The 19,907-nt window shown below is 33.1% G+C and overlaps 1 protein-coding gene across 1 annotated transcript; it reads left to right on the forward strand.

The window, feature by feature from the left end:
* Positions 1 to 4,683: 4,683 nt before the first annotated feature.
* On the forward strand, positions 4,684 to 7,364 carry LOC145120290 (protein SAWADEE HOMEODOMAIN HOMOLOG 1-like). The gene is made up of 9 exons (XM_079056110.1): positions 4,684 to 4,885; positions 5,532 to 5,617; positions 5,728 to 5,773; positions 5,885 to 5,981; positions 6,108 to 6,168; positions 6,271 to 6,319; positions 6,715 to 6,855; positions 6,918 to 7,037; positions 7,140 to 7,364. The coding sequence occupies exons 1-9, from the start codon at positions 4,823 to 4,825 to the stop codon at positions 7,182 to 7,184; spliced, it is 708 nt and encodes a 235-aa protein (XP_078912236.1). The 5' UTR covers positions 4,684 to 4,822; the 3' UTR covers positions 7,185 to 7,364.
* Positions 7,365 to 19,907: the final 12,543 nt, after the last annotated feature.

The following is a 19,907-nucleotide window of genomic DNA, read 5'->3' on the forward strand; positions in this document are numbered from 1 at the left end:
TAGCATACAAGATAGTCAGCAGGCCCCACCCAGTATACATATCAGAAATCATACATGCAGAGTCACGCATACAACTAGCATCCTAATCATAATAAACCATTGGCCGACATTGGTGCCTTCAACTCGCCGAATACAATGAGGAAACTCACATCAGGCTGCCAAATATCTTAGATAAAAGCTCGGACTGTTGATCCGGAAAATCCCCGCGCTAACATCATCAATAATACCCAATTAATAATTGGGTCTTAACCCATAATCAAGAATCTAGATCACTTGTCCAACATCCAGGGTAAAAGACCATTTTACCTTTTTTCCTACTTGGCCCAAACCAAGGCCCAACCCATTTGCTCTGAAAGCCCAAATTTCTAAATGGCACCCAAATCCCAATATGGCCCAATATAAGAAGACCCAATGTCCAACAATAGCCCAAAGTACAGAAATGATCCATAGGAGTTAAAGGTTCAAGCCCAATCAAAACATAGCCCAAAATAAACCAAGCCCACACTCCTTCGGCCCACTAACTAGCGTACGCTTGGCGTACCAGGCTCATACGCCCTGCGTACGCGATTGATCCAGAGATGGGCTCACACCCAGTATACTCAGCGTACCTAAGAGTACGCCCCGCGTGCTGGCCTGATCTCAATTCCTTGGCCAAACGACTTAACCACTTAAGAACTTATCACCAAATCCACAAAATGACATCATATTAAGGCCTTAACCCATAAACTCTAAGACTTTAAGCCTTTGCATGGTTAAAAACACCCCAATGTCCAATTCTAGCATCTTAACTCCATTAAGAGAAACATCAACCTTGCATGGTTGAACAAAACCCATCAAGTTATCATTTTTATGAACAGGGACCTCATAATAGCCTAAACCTATCATCACAAGTTGTTAGAGTAGCCCATACTCCCAAACAAGGCTTAAAGGACCCAAAAATGCATAAACAAGGCCCTAAACTAGATCTAGCATAAGAAGTCATCAAGTTGAGAGCTTTATACCTCAAATAGCTTGCAAAGTTGATAATGGTTCTGGATCTATAAGCTCAAGACACACCAAAGCAACCTCCAAGTGTTCTTATTCCTTCAAATCACCAAAAACTCACTTCAAAGCTCAAAATTCACAAATGGCAATTAGGGTTTCGTTCTTAGGGTTTAGGGGAGTGGAGGTTGATCGAAAGATACCACCAAGGCAACATAAGTTATTTAAATAGGGCACAAACCCTAAAAATTAGGGTTTGTCCCTGCTTAGCGTACGCACCACATACTCTCACGTACGTCCAACGTACGTGGGCGTCTCCGCGACCAACTAACGAGCCAGTACGCCCAACGTACTCATAGAGTACGCCTAACGTACTCGACTAGGGACTAAAATGAAAAGAATTCACAATAATGGTTAAAAAGGAACATACCACTAAATCTCGAATGTTACAAAATTATTGGGTTTTCACTCTCCGTGTTCATCATCAAATGTTCTATTTTCTTCCCTGATTTTCTTTTCATTATGATATCCATTTCTCTTTCAATCCCGGTACAACACACGCAAAAGGGAAGGGTTTTCCCTTTAACTGAGCAGTCATCGTCGTTGATGGATGTTGTTGGTTGGGATAGGACGGCGAAGTGGAGTAATATGTTGGAACTGTTGTGAGAGGATGAGCATATGTGGGGCACTAGGGTAAGAAAGGGGAAGAAACAATGGGGGTAAAATGAAAATGTAGCAACACTATTTTATTTTGATAATAAATTAATTTTTATAAAAATTATAAATCTTGTTAATAGTACTAAAAAATTAATAAAAATACAAAATGGAGGGTAAAATGGTAACAGTTGAGATTTTTAATAGTATGAATTAAACTCACATTATTAAAACAAAACGTGGGAACAAATCCACGAAAATACCTTCTCAAAAAAACTATATTGACGGTCAAAGTTGTAGAATCCATCTAAAAGTATTCCAAATCATAGGGATAGTTTTCTTAATTTTTTATTTGTTATAATATGATCCGAAAAGGTGCAAATAATATAATTACAAGAATACATGATCATAATATATATATATATATATATATATATATATATATATAGAGAGAGAGAGAGAGAGAGAGATATTGAAATGGATGGATTCTAAATCGGTTTATATATTTTACATACTCATAGTTAGGATGTTTGCTCGAAAGAATGGATTCAATCCTGCAAGATCTAGTGAATTTGAATTATTGTATTTTTTAAAATTTAAATTATTGTATTTAAAATATAGATCTAAATAGTTATATTAAAATCCGATCTGAATAAACAAAATTATAATTCGTATGGATCGGTTTTCACTATTTGGTTTTCAAAGAGTCGAGATATTCCAAATAATTATATCTTTAAAATTAAAAATTTAGGCTATCGAATTAGATCTCTTTACTTCTTTGGTATTTAGGCCAATTAGAATTTGTAGTTCCCTTTTTTAGGAACAATAATCCATTTTTAGTTAAATTAGGTTTACCCATCGACTATAACGGTTTCTCCAATTTTGAGGTTATGGAGGAGATGATTTATCTTATGGCGATGATGTTAAGAAACCATTATGGAGTTGCCACAAACCTTCTCCTACCACCCTTGAATGGAGCTCCTAAGATTTGAACTTGGTAAATGACTTATTGAGCCATATCTTCTACAAGTCTTACCAAATGAGCCATCAAGAGATCGTTTATATAGTTAAATTCAAATTATCCAACTTAACAATAGAGTTCAACCAGTAATGTATAGTAATTTATGACCTACAATCTATAGGGCATAGTTATTTAAAAAATAATTAGTTTTGCAATCCAAAAAATAATTAGTGGTGCAACTTGTTGTCCATTTGTTTTTCATATTAATGTAAAGGGATAATGACTTGTAAAACGAAATGGTAAATAGCACCATCTAAGCGACCTACGTTAACCCTCCCTAGGGATCACGTGAAAGGTTAATTGCAGAACACTAGCAATATTTTGGGAGTGCGAAGTTTCAACCCATTCTGTGTAGAATTTTAATCCTAAACCACTAAGCTTCCATCGCATGGGACAGATATATTGACTTGTAAGGGTAACCAACTTTAGCTTTTTTCACATTTAATTACTAAACTTATTTTTATGTTTGATATACCACTGAACTTGTTGAAAATGTTCAAAAAATACTAATATGATCGGGTATAGTGAGTTTTGTTGGTTTTCAATGGCTTTTCCAACAAAATATTAGTTTTATAACAATCTTTGAAGTTCTCGATCATCTTATCCGGCCAAAAAAGGATTTTCCAACGAACTTAGGGCTTTTTAGATTTTTTCCCTCTTTTATTCTTGTACTTCTATTTTTTCTGAAATTGAACATAATTTTTCAAGGTCTGTAATGATCTGAAAATCAAGATCTTAAGAACATAATTAAGAGTTTTTCATTAGGGTTATTTCAAGATCTCAAAAATGATCTTTAAATCGAACTCATTTCTCGTTTTAGGTGTTCATTAAGATAAGAAAATCGAACTTAGGGTTTCCCATCTCAAGTTTTACAAGATCTGGAACTCGTTTATAGGATACTTAAGAGCAATATCAAGAAATCAACTTTAGGAACTCAAGAAAGGGTTCCGATTATAAAGAATTCGGAAACTCAAGAACTCAACACACAAATATCTAGAAATTAATTTGCAGCAAGGGGTTCGATTTCAGAAAAGGTTTTTAGAAAGGATTTCATAATTCTTCGAAAAATCCATGATTGGCCTGAGAAGATAACCAGAAACTTTAAAGATGGCAGGAAAACTTATATTTTGCCGAAAAAGACGTCAGAAACCGGTAAAACTCAATATACCCTATCATATTAGTATTTTTGTACAATTCCAACAAGTTCAAAGCTATATCAAGCACAAAAAAGCTTAGTGAGTACATGTGTACAAAAACTAATTTTGGTTACCTTTACAAGTCATTATACCCCCCCCCCCCTTCCCCCCTTCATAGTGGTTGAGAAGTAAAACTTCGCACATGAGGTCAAAGTTTAAACCATGACACACCTAATATATTGCTAATGCTCCACGATTTATCTCCTATATCGATTTCATGATGGATTAACATGAACCACTTAGATGATGCAGCTTATTATTTTTCTTTACAATTTACGAGACAATGTAAATGCTATGTCTTTATAACTAATAATAAAAGCAATAAAACAATAAAAGTTGGAAAAAAAAAAAACCAAAAACCAGAAAACGTGGAAGATGCACAAACCTTTTAAGAGCCTTGTATGTTCAAACGCATAAAGTGCAACCCAATAAACACATCGGATGAGATTCAACTCATACCATACAAGTGGATTAAGCATATGTCAAATCTTATTTTTTATAAAAATTGAAATGATTGGTGTTGTTCTCCGTTTGTGCTTATACTTATGCTTGTACTTTGTAATATTCTAGCATCTTTGCTAGTTTTTCGATATATTTAGCCTTTAAAAAAATATTTTTCGATATATTTAGCCTTTAAAAAAATGTTCTATTGGTTTTAATATTTTTAATAAGGACATAAACTTACTATAAAGTATAAACTTATTTTATTACACAAATTTAAGAATTAATGTATTAAAAATACATTTACATAAATCAATTAAAAAAAATCAAATTTAAACATGTAAATCAAATAAAACATATGCATAAATAACTGATTAGTAAAATACTTTCCTCTTCTCCCAGTTCCCAGCCGTTCTCAGCAGTCAGCACTCTGACTGAGACTCTGAGAGTTTCTTTCCCTCTAATCAACAAAAATTCTTAAATCTTTACAGGGTTTTTGGAATATCAAATTCGAAAACCCCTTAGCAACATGGATCATCGTCTTCGTTCTAGAGGAGAAAAGAAGGTTTACTCTGGGTTCACAACATCCGAGGCCAGTCATTACACACTTATCTCTATTACTGTGTTTCTTTCTTCATATGTGGCTGTAATTTCTTGAGTATAATTCCGTTAAAGCTGTTCAAACTCTTCGTTTTAATGTTATTCTTCGATGATTATATACGATGTTTGAATTTTCGAAGAAAAATGTATGTCTTGAATCTTAATCATTCTCTTCATCCGGGTGCGTTGCTTTTTCACAAGGGGTTTTCGCATTTTAGTGAATTCTATGTTTCACATTCGATGTATTGGTATTATCGTTTATTTAAAGAGCTGTTATCGCTAATTTGTCGGGTTGTTCATCCGGGAATCTTGGCTTTCATAAAGGTGTCAAATTTTGAGACACCATGTTTGAATTGTGTGTTCTTGTCGAAGCTTGTGATTGCGATTATGAAACCCTAGGAAGTAATTTTACTGTAGCACCAAAACAGGGTATGTATACATTGATGTTCTTGTGTATAGTGTAATCATCAATTTTGATCTTACAGACGTTTTCTTGACTACATTCTTGAGTTTTTGAACACCTTATAAGCCTTAAGTTGTAGGTTACTAATAACTTCAACCATGGTTTTACAATTAATTGTTTTTTGCACATCATCTATGTTTATATCAATTCATTTAGTGAATTCTTAACTTCACAGATGGAGAAAATGGAGAAAGTATTAAAAGAATCAGGGGAAAATCCTCTAAATCCTGATGTCTTTAAGATATTGGCAAGAAGATTCAAGTGAGTTATGATTCTAAAGTTTCACAAATCTCTTCGATTCATTAGTGATGTCTCAATTTCATTTATTTAATCATTAACAATAATTAAAACTCTTTTTCTTATATGATTAGTCGATCTTCAGGGCGAGCTGGAAAACCTATCTTAAAATGGACTGATGTATATCCCCTTTTTTCATACTTCTTAATATTATTAATAATAAAAAAAAAAACTACATTTTTTGTTCTTTGTGCACTTATTTTGCATTATAATCTTATTTACATTTGTTAGGTCCAAAGTTGGTTTATTGAAAAGCAGCAATGTCTCATGTCAAAAAATACAAATAAATTGCCAGCTGTCCAAGAAGGTGATTCTGATATATCTAAAGGTGATTCTTTTATATGTAAAGATTCAAATATCAAAATAAATGCTTGTAACATTTTTATATTAGTATGCATATGTAAACATTTTGAACCTTGAATATAAAATATTAAAATGCAACTAATTTATACAGGAGAAAAAGTTGTAGATCTTTCAAAGTTGGAATTCGAGGCAAAATCATCAGATAATGCATGGTAAGTTACATGTATCAAGATTTTTTTTTTTATAAATTATGTAAAAGAAAACTATTCAAAAAAAATATTGATATGTTCTTGATGTATTTTTGTGATTTGAAGGTATGATGTGGAAGTATTTATCACACATAGATTTATCTCAAGTGGACCTGTAAGTTTTTATATTTTTCCTTCTCACAAGTTCAATAATATAATATATATTTATAAAAATCGGAAGTCAAATAGGGTTTGTTTATAGATAATATACTTTATATTTTACCCATAATAGCAACGTATTTACATTTCTTTACTAATAATAGAAAAACACTTTATTTTTTTATATAATTCACTACCAATATGATCATTGTACTTTCTTTATTACATATCAGACAAAATTACAAAAATGGTCCCTGTGGTTTCAACTTTCAAGTTTGTCATTTTCTTTGGATAAAGTCCGACCTTTTCAAAACTTCAGATATAGTCCTTTTCAGCTACTTTGGTTGTAGATTTGGTCTCGGTTAAAATTGAAAAGACTATTTTACCCTTTGTATAATTAATTTTTTACAGGAAGTTCTTGTAAGATATGTTGGATTTGGGATAGAAGAAGACGAATGGATTCATGTTAAAAATGTTCGTGAAAGATCTATTCCCATTGAGCATTCAGAATGCCATAAAGTCATGATTGGAGACACTGTTCTTTGTTTCCAAGTAAGTTTTAAAAATCATTAATTTTTTTAATATTCGAGGTTTATATTTTGTATTATTATCAGGAGAAAATAGATCAAGCAAGATATTATGATGCTCAAGTGATGAATATTCAAAGGAAGTTGCATGATATAAGAGGCTGCAGATGCATTTTCTTGATCCGATATGAGCATGATGACTCTGAGGTAAGAAGTTTGACTTTGACCAAATAAGTCAACGTGTTGAGAGTTTGAAAATTGAAATGTCACTGATTTTTATAAAATGTTTTTTGTTTTTTTCTTTTTTAGGAAAGTGTTCGGTTGAAGAGACTATGTTGCCAGCCAGAATATTAGAATCTTGTAAACCATTTATGTTATAGATGTTTTTATTCATGTGGTTTATTGGATGATATATTATATAGAAATTGTTAATATAGTTTGGATTTTTTGCTATAAATTGTATTACCAATTGGGCTCTCATGTATTTTTTTGAAGCCCAAATCTTGGGTTATTTATAAAAGAATTGGGATCAAATGATGCAGAACAAATTTCATCTTTTTGATATTGATGGAATTTTGTGTTCAATATTTTTCTTCATGTTTTGTGGGTTTTGTAACCTAAATCAGTGTCATATTTAAGAGTTTCAATCATTAATTGTAGATGCAAGAAAAATGTCCATATATGATTATAATGCTAGAATAAATCAGGATATTAATTATGGAAAAGGTGTTTAATATGGAGACCAAAGGAAAGAGGGGAAATCTCCAATAAAGTCCTAAAATTTTGACCCGGTTTATGTTTTAGTCCTAAACTAATTTTTGTTTACGAAAAAATCCTGAAAACCGGCAAAAGTTTGCATTTTGACCCTTTTTTACTGGTTGGAACCGGTAACAAATTAAATTGGGACTATTTCATAAACTGACCCAGAATATTGAGACTTTTCTGCAAAAACAAAAAGTATTAGGGCTTTCTGCAAACAAAAATCTTATTATTATTATTATTATTATTATTATTATTACTATTATAATAATAATATTAAAAATATAAATAAGTATACTATTTTTTAAATTTGTTATTATTAGTATTGTTAATAATACATATAGATACATTTAAATTAAAAAAAATATTAAAAATATTTTTTAAGGGTGAAGGTGGAGCGGATGGTAATGCTTTAAGCATTGAAATCATGAACGTCTGTTTGTATATTCTAACTTTGTATAGGATCATTTCACATTTGTTACTATTGTTTTTATAGTGTGATAAAGCAAAACAAGTCAAATTACTTTCTATTAAACAAAATATTGTAATTAATACTTTCGAATTTTGATATGGGCCGCCAATGTAAATATTTATTGTGGATCTGTTGGATTTGAAAAGAAATCCTTCTACCTTAAAAAAATTTATATACAAAGTGAGAAATCATTTTATCCTAAACTATTTATACACAATTTTACAAATAGACGACTTCTTTTAAATTGTCAAGTGTTAATATTCTGAATTGAAAATAATAATAAGAAATGTGAAATGATCATATACAAAGTGAGGACATAGAATCATATATTAATGATTTCAATGCTTAAAGCATTACCATCACCACCACCTTCACCTTTAAATAATTTCTTTAATATTTTTTTTATTTAAGTTTATTTATATGTATTATTAAAAATATTAATAATAAAGAATTTAAAAATTAGTATACTTGTTTATATTTTTAATATAATAATAATAATAATAATAAATAATAATAATAATAATAATAATAATAATAAGGTTTTTGTTTGCAGAAAAGTCCTCATATTTTTTTGCAGAAAAGTCCCAATATTTTGGGTCATTTTGTGAAATAGTCCCAATATTTTGGGTCAGTTTATGAAATAGTCCCAAATTAATTTGTTGTCGGTTCCAACCGGTCAAAAAGGGTCAAAATGCATATTTTTGTCGGTTTTTAGGACTTTTTCGTAAACAAAAATTAGTTTAGGACTAAAACGTAAACCGGGCCAAAATTTTAGGACTTTATTGGAGATTTCCCAAGAAAAGAATTAAGAGATCAACATCTGCCCTTCTGCTAGGAGGTTAGAAAGACTGAATCAGAAGTAAATGTAACCAATACACAACTTGCATGGACTTCTTGTTGATATTTACCAAAAGGTAGGATGACTTACTTTCTTTCCATATAGTGCATACAACTAACACATGCTCATGTTCAATACAAAATTTATTGGTTTGTTTCTTTCATGCACATGAAATGTAACACATGATCTTTACATAAAAAAGTCTACAAGTATGGTTGACAATTAACAAAACCTCATCTTTTTGTAACTATATTCTCAAAAAGTAAACAATGTTTGGTACTTCTCTAATATAACTATATCTATTAATAAAAAACTTTTAACTCTGTCAAAACCACCTTAAAACTTAAGAACCATAAACTTAAAACTCACATACATCGGTTAATTATTTAAAATTAAGGTGTTAAATACTCGTTTATGTATTTAAAAAAAGGTGAGTTGCACCTCTGGATGGCCCACGATGAACCTGTCATTTGTAACATCATCAGGCAGCTAGGCACACATACCAAAATATTGTCCGTTTTTGGATTCCCATCAAGATAACTTACCAAGAGGTCTCCCATCCATGCACACTTAATGGAAAAGTTCTCATGGGATACATGAACCTCACAGTTTTAAAAAAACATCTTGATAGGAAAGGTATCCACACACCTTATGTGGAGTGTTTCGTTCTCTTTCTGGTTAACGTAGGATCAGAGGAGCAACCCTTTCACCCCTAATGAGGTTTGACGTGTCGAACACGTCGAGTTGTGCCATAAACTTGATAGTATTTGTAATATTCCCCCACATAAACACCAAAATATTGTCTACTTTAGGATACCCATTAGGAGAACTTCCCAAGAAATTTATTTGTAACATCCAAGTTCTGATTATGTTTTTCCATTCTTTAAGTGGGGTTTTATAATATATATAAGAAAGTACAAGGAAGGGGTCGAAACAAAAAACCATTTATCACAATTGCTGAAAAACTGAAAAAACTATTGATTTTCGTTGAGGGCGTGGGACGCGGGGCACCTCTGTTTATTCAGGCGTAACTATTTTGTGGTATATGGACGCGGGGCGCCTAGGCCCACTGTAACATCCCAAAAATCAAGGTAAAATTTTTAATCTTAAAATCCAACCAAAAACCGTAATTGTTTACAAAACATTGTTTTCAAAAGTGATAATCACAAATCAGAGTATCCCAAAATCCAAAAATCATAAAACCGGAAGGATGTGCACGATCACGCCTTAGCTTTCCCCCGATCATATGAAGTACCTGAAACATAAAACTGAGAACCGTAAGCCAAAGCTTAGTGGGTTCCCCCAAATACCACACCAACCAGAACATATACAATCATGCATGCTAGGTCCAATCAGTCATCGGACTGGAATACCCCGGGTCCACAACCATCAGACTGGACTATGATCGGCCCAATCAGTCATCAGACTGGAATGCCAATATGTAACTGGCCCAATCAATTATCGGACTGGCATACCCTCGGGTCCACATCCATCGGGATGGATTACCCTCCGTATGTTGGCTCACGCACATAACAGTAAAGCCTCAACCCAAAACCATACTATGCCGACATATGCAAAAGATAAACATATAATCAGTTAACATGCAAATAGACAGATCTACAGATGACTACCACATAGCAACATCCTATAAAAAACGATACATATCTAACATATCACTACAACATAACAACATCCTATATACCAAGATACATAACATAGTGGGCTGACATTGATACCTTCGACCTATAAGTACAGTGAGGAAGACCTCACCTCTCAGTCTGAAAAGATAGTTAAACAGGACGCTTTTTCGAATATCAGCTCTACCAATCACCTCTAAATGAAGCTTGGGAGCAACATGCTTCTGGATCCAGAGAGGTCTTGAGCTTCTAAGGTAAATCAACTTCCTTCTTCCTCCTTCAAGAACACCAACAACACACACTAAGGCTTAAAGTGCTCATAAAGGTGGATTAAGGTTTGCAAGATATGAAATGGGCCTGGAGGCTGATGAGGGAAGGATTCTTGGGGAGTTAATGATGCTTAAATAGGGTCAAAACCCTAAAAATTAGGGTTTGCGCATCATCAAGGTACGACCAGCGTACATAAAGTACGCCCAACGTACCTGATAAAACCCACACGTTTTATTTAAAGGCTAAAGGGACCAACTTTGCAAACAATTCTCATACAAGGCGTTCAAGATGTAAATTACCTAAATCAAGATGTTATAATTCTCCCCCACTTGAATCAAACTTCGTCCTTGAAGTCCGCTTCCGTGAACAACTCAGGGTAATGCTCTTGCAGCTTTACCTCGGGTTCCCAAGTCCATTCGGAACCCTTCTGATGCTTCCACTGGACCTTGACCAAAGATACCACCTTGTTGCGCAAGGTCTTCGTCTTCCTATCCAGAACCGCCACTGGCCTATCAACATAGTTCAATCGACCATTAACCCGAATATCATCCAAAGGAACAACCGCTGAATCATCAGTCACACACTTCTGAAGCTGAGAAACATGGAAGGTGTTGTGAGTCTGACTGAGCTCCTCAGGAAAATCCAACTGACAAGCTACCCTACCAACCCTGGCAATCAATTGAAACGCCCAATATACCGGGGACCCAACTTTCCCCTCTTCCTAAAGCATATTACACCCTTCCAGGGTGATACCTTCAGTAAAATCATATCGCCAACCTGGAACTCTAACTCAGATCGACGTCTGTCGGCATAACTCTTCTGCCGACTCTGAGCTGTCTACAACCTCTGTCTGATTTGCTGAATAAGCTATGTGGTCTGAAGGACTACCTCGGTCCTTCCCAAAACCCTGTGACCTGTGACGACCATCAAATTTCGGTCAAGTCAAAGTCAAACAAAGTCAACTAGTCAAACCGGTCAACTCCATTAACCCTTGTATGATAGGGTTTACGTTATGTAATCACTGTACAATTCGCTATTTTAATGAGAAAACATCATTTGGAAAGTTCATGTGTTTGATTTTCCTTAGCCTTAACAGTGCTAAACAATGAACCAAAGCGATAAAACACTATTGCACAATCATCGGGATTGTGTAGGACACTAAATCATGGCTTAACGGGGTTTATGGACCTTGCGTTGCGAAGCCGGACACTCAAAAAGATCACAAACGAAACCTCTCGCAATCTCATTCAGACCCTACTCAAGATTACTTGACGCTAATAGGATCAAAACTCATACACTACGATATAAATTGACGTTAATAACAACATAGTATAGTACAACGTTATAACTATAATCAAATTAAATTATGATACCATATTAAAATCAAATCAAAGTATAATGCTCTAATTAAATTTAAAAGAATCAAACTTGAATGCTATAATTAAACTTCAAATCAAAGTAGATTGTTATAATCAAATAATAACTCATCTTTTATAAAACTTCATTTTTATAAACTTTACATTAAATTTTATAAAACTCTATTTTTATAAACTTTACATTAAATTTTATAAAACTCTTATATTAATTATGTAAAAGATGCTTGTGTTAGTGGGAAATTATGAAGACCACCAAAAGCAAAAAGATTATTCCCATGGTCTCCCACTCACACCTCCCATCCACTTTCCTTTCATTTTTCTCCCAACACATTATTCTCTTCACCACTTAAACATTGTCTATTCTTTCTCTCACTCTCAATCTCGAAATTTCTTCCAAGAATACTCATATTCCATCCAAGAACAATCTATTATACTCAAATCTTCATCCCTCTTGAAGCATTCATCAAGGTATGTTGTTAAAAGTTTCAAATTCATACAAGAAACAAATTAAATCCACCAAAATATCTAAAACTCATTTTTTTTCATAAACCTGATTTTTCTCAGAATACCATCAATAAAATAAGAAGTTTTGGAAATTTTCAGAAAATAACTTATTTTTATTGAATTATCATAATTATTTCAATAAAGTAGGGCAATAATTCACATAAAATACTTGTTGCATTCAATAAATTCTGAGAAAATTCTGGGATGATATGTATACTGATTAAACATGATATATCAAGTTTCATGCATTTATATTACTGTTTACTATTATTTATGATTTTATTGATTAATTAATAATGAAATATATAAAAAATACTTCCCATAGTCACAAATATCTGAAACTTATACATTGAGCTCTACATCATGTTATAAAACTATGGTTAATTTTACAGATTTTTTGAGAATCATTTACTATTTTTCCCGAATTTTGTGTTGTTTAATCATTAAAATATTAAATAAATACTAAAACAGTTCAGAAAAATATACAAATTTTACAGTAATTCATATTATATGAAATAATGATTTCCTAATAATTTCATAATTTTTCAATACTGTTTACTATTTAAAACTATTTTCCTAAGTATTTAAGCATGTAAAAATACATTTTAATGATTATTTCATATAAATAATTGTTAAAATCTGTAAATAATTATAATTGGGCAAGTTATTATTTTAATAAGAAATTAATAAAATCTGGCCTAAATTGAAAATATAAATTAATTATGCAAAGTAAGTAATTCAATTTAAAATTCATTTAACAAATAAATACCTTAATATTATAATCAAAATGAATTATTGTTAATTCATCTAATATAATAATATGTGTCTAATTAATTGTATTAATACTCCATTCTCGTTTAGCAGTTCCTAAACCAAAACTATTAATTATATTAGGTTCTACGTCATTTTGACCCGAACCGTCTATCGTACGACACACGCATTTCGATTTGGGACTAAAGTGAGTAATCTACCCCATACTTTATAATTTTCAATACTTTTGGGGTGTATCATGTGGTTCTAATATATTCCAACTTCATTTTATTGTTTTATCACAATTGAGACATTGTTGGGACATTTATACGTGAGTCATTAATTGTATAACTATTGTTTGTTTACGCTACATGTACTTGTAGTGCATTACCATTTTTAGTCTAATCTCCATGACTATGCCCGTATTCTTGAGGTACGTTATGGACAATAATAGCGCTATTGGGTTGACCACCCCGCCTTGGGACGCTAAGGTGATTGATCGCACGTGGTTGAGTGTGTATGATGATTAGATGCTCCATCCTATATATATATTATATATATATATATATATATATATATATATATATATATATATATATATATATATATATATATACATATGTATATATAGGGTGAGGACTTATTGTTGTTGTTATCATTTGTTAATCAATTTTTGATTTATAAACCGTTATCTCAAATACAATTGTTTTCCGACTTCAAAAGAAAACAAATTTCCAATTATAAAGGTTTCAACTTCACAATTTTCTCTACTAAAATTAGATTACTCACCAACTCTCGTAGTTGACCTGTTTTTACCCATGATGCAGATTTGAAGAATGAAGTTGATGAAAAATAGGTTGTGCCTTAGAAATCCACAAGACTATTTAAATTTGATGTAATAAATGTTGTTCGTATTTGGATTTGTATTTGTATGTTGTGGATCTTGTTTGCATACTTAGTACTTAATTGAATCTAATCATATTATAACATAGTTGTCATGAGACTTTGAACAATATATCATGCCTCGATCGATTCCGACAAGGATCGGGGTGTGACAGATTGGTATCAGAGCCCTTGACTATAGGGAATTAGGTTAATTGCCTTGACCTAGTCTATAGCCTCTAGGGTCCTCTCGTATGCTAGTTTATAAAATGCACACACAACTGCATGCAATTCGCACTTAGAAAATCCTAGGAATACCTTTGTGTGTTAATTGCTCCCTTATGTGCATACGTATTACTCCTGACACTTATATGTGTGCATACACTTGTGAATATTCTCCACTTTCTCTGAAAATCACACACATACTCAAGTTGTTTAACAAAATGTATATACATATATGTATTCCTTATAGCTCATAGAAATTCAAAGTCATCCACTCTAGTTGGGTAGGATCATAGTAATGGACGCGTAGTAACTGGAAGGGGGAGGTGCCGGTAGCCCGAAAGTCCTGACTAGGTAAGCATTCGTATACATCCCAATCAACCGAGGGACCAGTTTGCTTATCTGGGGACCAAAGGCGAGAGTTCCCAAACCTATAGGCCAAAACGCGTCATTCACATTACTTTTGAGCCGTCAAAATACCCGACCTTATCAAACGTATCCGAAAGGATACACTCCAAAATGGCAAACTCATTGGACTATTAAGTTCCCTAATGGGCCTAGAAGTGGGAAAGAAATGTGAAAACTTAGTTTTGTGGGGGCCCACACAAATGCTACATGTTTCACATTTAGTAACCATGGAAAGCCCAAAAGGTGCCCAACACTCCTAACCATGGCCCAACAAGTGTTTTACAATTATTTTACCCAACAATGTCTAAAAAAAAAAAAAAACTTTATTTCCCTAATCAATTTACAAATAAGTCACAAGTCCATATGTGTGTTTCTCATAGTTGACATGTTCCTTGTTTGGTTGTGGACTTAGGGTAGACTCATTAGGATCAACAGTCTAATAAAATTTTAATTACACATAACTGGGGGCATGTCGAGTGAATCTTAGGAGTGGATCAGACATGGAACAAATCACAAGATTATAATCAAGTTATTCCTACTAAATTCATAAGTCTATTTATATAGACCTCTGGTATAGAGTCGTCAGCGTAGTCGTGTCGGCAATCTAGAATATAGCTAAATACATAATACAAACTATAATACCCAAATTATACAAAATTTTATGCATAAAAAAATCAATAGACAAACACAATGAAACTAAAAAATGTATCAATCTATCAAGAGAAAAACACATACAATGTAGATTAAAATCCACTACTTATAACAAAATGGCTAAAAGAAAAGGTAAGGACTAAGGATTGTTAAGTCCTCTCTTCTTATAAATAGCTTTGAAGCAAGCTTGCCTAAGCTTCTTTGTTCTTTCTGTCAATTCCATACCTGGCAATTTCTCCATCATCTTCTTGTGCCCTGCTAACGTCTCTACCTCCTCCTTTAATCCCAACTCCTATTTTTTTTAGGTAGATGCAATATATTTTTTGTGTGAGTTCATAAAAAATTACAATGAGTTAAGTTTATGTAAATATAAATCAGAAATCGTAGTAAAACAATTGATTCAATGTGGCATATGCCTAGGGCCTATGTTTATGTTATAAAGAAACTAATAATTAAAATTTTAGAAAATATCAAAACTACTTTGGTTACCAAGTGCATGCATACATGCATGAGTAATGTATAGAAGGTTATTATCGTAGTTTACCTTGGCATTTTGAATGAGGGATTGAAGGCTCTTAAGTTTTCTATGAGGCCATCTGTTTATGTTTAGCTCTCTGCATCTTTTCTTCAACAATGTTGACCCTATCCCTAGTTCCTTTGCTGCCATGATTATCGGCATCTCAAAGTACTTCGCTATCTCTTCAAACTCCAATGGTCTCAATCTATTTGCCACCTTCCGGTCACCGTGATCAGTGGTGGCAGCACTAGAACTACCTATAGCCTCACCACCGGATTTACAATCTTCACTGAAACTAACCAATGGTAAATTACCATCCTCCCAACAATCCCATAAGCTGATATCTTCAAGGGGGTCTTCAAGGGGATCAAGATCATGAAACTCATTTCTAGAAATGATGTTTTGATCTTTGTTAAGTACTGTGGAAACATTCTGATCGAGCACTTCATGTGATTTTTCCGACAACTCGAAATCCTGATGGTTGAGCAGGTCACCACTGCAAAAATCAAACCATGTTTTGATCAATATAAACAAAATCACTTTTCTGTGCGAAAGATGGTGTAATGAGTGACATTTATATATACCTGAACAGATCCTGATGATCAAAGTACTGAAACCGATCGAGGTCATCTATGGGGTTTTGATGATCTGCAGGCGGATCCATTTGTGAGGGAGAAGTTAAAGAGTCGCGGTAAGAATGTGCTGATTTATATAAGGGAAGTGGGAGAAGTAACGAATAACAAATAAAGAGGAAATGAATGGTCTTTGAGCCGTAACCTTATTCTGTGATGATTTATATAAGGGAAGTGGGAGAAGTACTAAATAACAAATAAAGAGGAAATGAATGGTCTTTGAGCCGTTACCTTCTTCTGTGATGATTTATATAAGGTAAGTGGGAGGAGTAATAAATAAAAAAATAAAGAGGAAATGAATGGTCTTTGAGCCGTAACCTTCTTCTTCAATTCACACACATATACGTATATGTTGCTGCAAATTAGGACTTTTGTGCCTCATGCATTTAATGCATCTCATGCCTACTGCATATTCTTGACGTTGAAGCTACGTACCAGTTTCGAATTTCCCCAGTAGCACACTTTTCATTAGAAAGTACTCCAAGTCTTCACACATGCAAATTATGACTTGAGTGTCGCTATAGGTAACTAATAAAACTTTATTTTTTTTAACCCCTTAAATATCAGTACAAGCATCTAACATCGACATTTAAATTCTAAATTTCTTTTTATTACTAAAACTAGCATCTATTCAAGTCTATAAACCATGAATCTTGGGAACACGGCAAAACCCAAATAAGTCTTATCATCTATGTAAAAACTCAGGGTTTTTACCAGTGAATCTATCAGTAGCGGAGCTTGAACAATTACTTGGGGGAGGGGGGCCGAAAATATTATAAACTGAAATTAACAAAAAAAAAAATCAAAATCAAAATTAGAACAATAACCAATAACTCATTTAACAATAACCAAATCAATCTTTGTTGTCACTTTTCAGTTTTGTTTGAAGCTGACAAGCTGTTAAGCATAACCAAATCAATAACCAAATCTATAAGTTCATAACTTATAAATCAAATTGGCAAATCGCCAAATCGCAAATGACAGCCAAATTAAAAGGAAACTCAATAAGACAGTAGTAATGCATAAATAGGCAACAAATTGACAGAAAACAGCAGCAGCAGTGCAATACGCCAACACCAACAATCAACAATCTTACAATCAGAAAAGAAAGAACATCTGAACAGGATTTGGGTCTCGGGATTACATACCTGATTTCTGTGAAGTGTGAATGGGGACTTAGGCACTTGGCGATGGTGATTGGCGAGAGTGAGACCAAGCGACTGACTTGGCGAGACAGCGATAAACGAAAAGCAGGCGAGATAGGCAGCGAATTGGGAAAATGGGGATGAATCGATTTTGATTTCTTGATACCGCTTGGTCGCTTGGAGAATTGGGAGTATTGGACCATTCTGATTAGGAATCGGGAGGGGCCAAAGCCCAAGTTTGAAGATAGCAGGCTTATAACTATTTTATTTTAAACTACAATTCCTACTTCTAGCCCAATAATACTACTCCCCTAGAATCTATGAGGGCTAGTGTAAACATTATGGTCATATATCATTAAGATTCTATGGACTTAGAATGTGTGATTCCGCCTCATTCCCTGTTCCTTGTTTAGTTGTGGGCTTAAGGCAGGGTCACCCATCCAAAATGCCCTTGCAATCTTAATGATATACGACTAGTTTACGTCAATCGATTATAAAAGAACTTGTAGGACTTATAATGCAAATTTCGTCAAAATTTGTTGAAACATTCGTAATGATGGAACTCGCTAACTACGTTATAAAATATTCATAGTGGTAATACCAAGGATAAAACAGGGAGTATAAAAGCACACATGGAATACTCTATCATCCCAAAACAATAAACTCCTTTTAAATTGACTCAGTTCAAGTTACAATAAGAAATTTCCAAGGTCATCATGTGACATCAGGAGGGTTGTTCCTCACCATAATCAATTTCTTATACTACGAAAAGTTTTCCACATCTTTTTCCAAACTCTTGAAGTCCCAATCAAAATGCAAATTTCGGGACGAAATTCCCTCTAACGGGGGGATGATGTGACGACCATCAAATTTCGGTCAAGTCAAAGTCAAACAAAGTCAACTAGTCAAACCGGTCAACTCCATTAACCCTTGTATGATAGGGTTTACGTTATGTAATCACTGTACAATTCGCTATTTTAATGAGAAAACATCATTTGGAAAGTTCATGTGTTTGATTTTCCTTAGCCTTAACCGTGCTAAACAATGAACCAAAGCGATAAAACACTATTGCACAATCATCGGGATTGTGTAGGACACTAAATCATGGCTTAACGGGGTTTATGGACCTTGCGTTGCGAAGCCGGACACTCAAAAAGATCACAAACGAAACCTCTCGCAATCTCATTCAGACCCTACTCAAGATTACTTGACGCTAATAGGATCAAAACTCATACACTACGATATAAATTGACGTTAATAACAACATAGTATAGTACAACGTTATAACTATAATCAAATTAAATTATGATACCATATTAAAATCAAATCAAAGTATAATGCTCTAATTAAATTTAAAAGAATCAAACTTGAATGCTATAATTAAACTTCAAATCAAAGTAGATTGTTATAATCAAATAATAACTCATCTTTTATAAAACTTCATTTTTATAAACTTTACATTAAATTTTATAAAACTCTATTTTTATAAACTTTACATTAAATTTTATAAAACTCTTATATTAATTATGTAAAAGATGCTTGTGTTAGTGGGAAATTATGAAGACCACCAAAAGCAAAAAGATTATTCCCATGGTCTCCCACTCACACCTCCCATCCACTTTCCTTTCATTTTTCTCCCAACACATTATTCTCTTCACCACTTAAACATTGTCTATTCTTTCTCTCACTCTCAATCTCGAAATTTCTTCCAAGAATACTCATATTCCATCCAAGAACAATCTATTATACTCAAATCTTCATCCCTCTTGAAGCATTCATCAAGGTATGTTGTTAAAAGTTTCAAATTCATACAAGAAACAAATTAAATCCACCAAAATATCTAAAACTCATTTTTTTTCATAAACCTGATTTTTCTCAGAATACCATCAATAAAATAAGAAGTTCTGGAAATTTTCAGAAAATAACTTATTTTTATTGAATTATCATAATTATTTCAATAAAGTAGGGCAATAATTCACATAAAATACTTGTTGCATTCAATAAATTCTGAGAA

Source organism: Lactuca virosa, chromosome 6, assembly GCF_052849685.1.
Source record: "Lactuca virosa cultivar CGN04683 chromosome 6, Lactuca_virosa_CGN04683_v6, whole genome shotgun sequence".
Classification (NCBI taxonomy): Eukaryota; Viridiplantae; Streptophyta; class Magnoliopsida; order Asterales; family Asteraceae; genus Lactuca; species Lactuca virosa.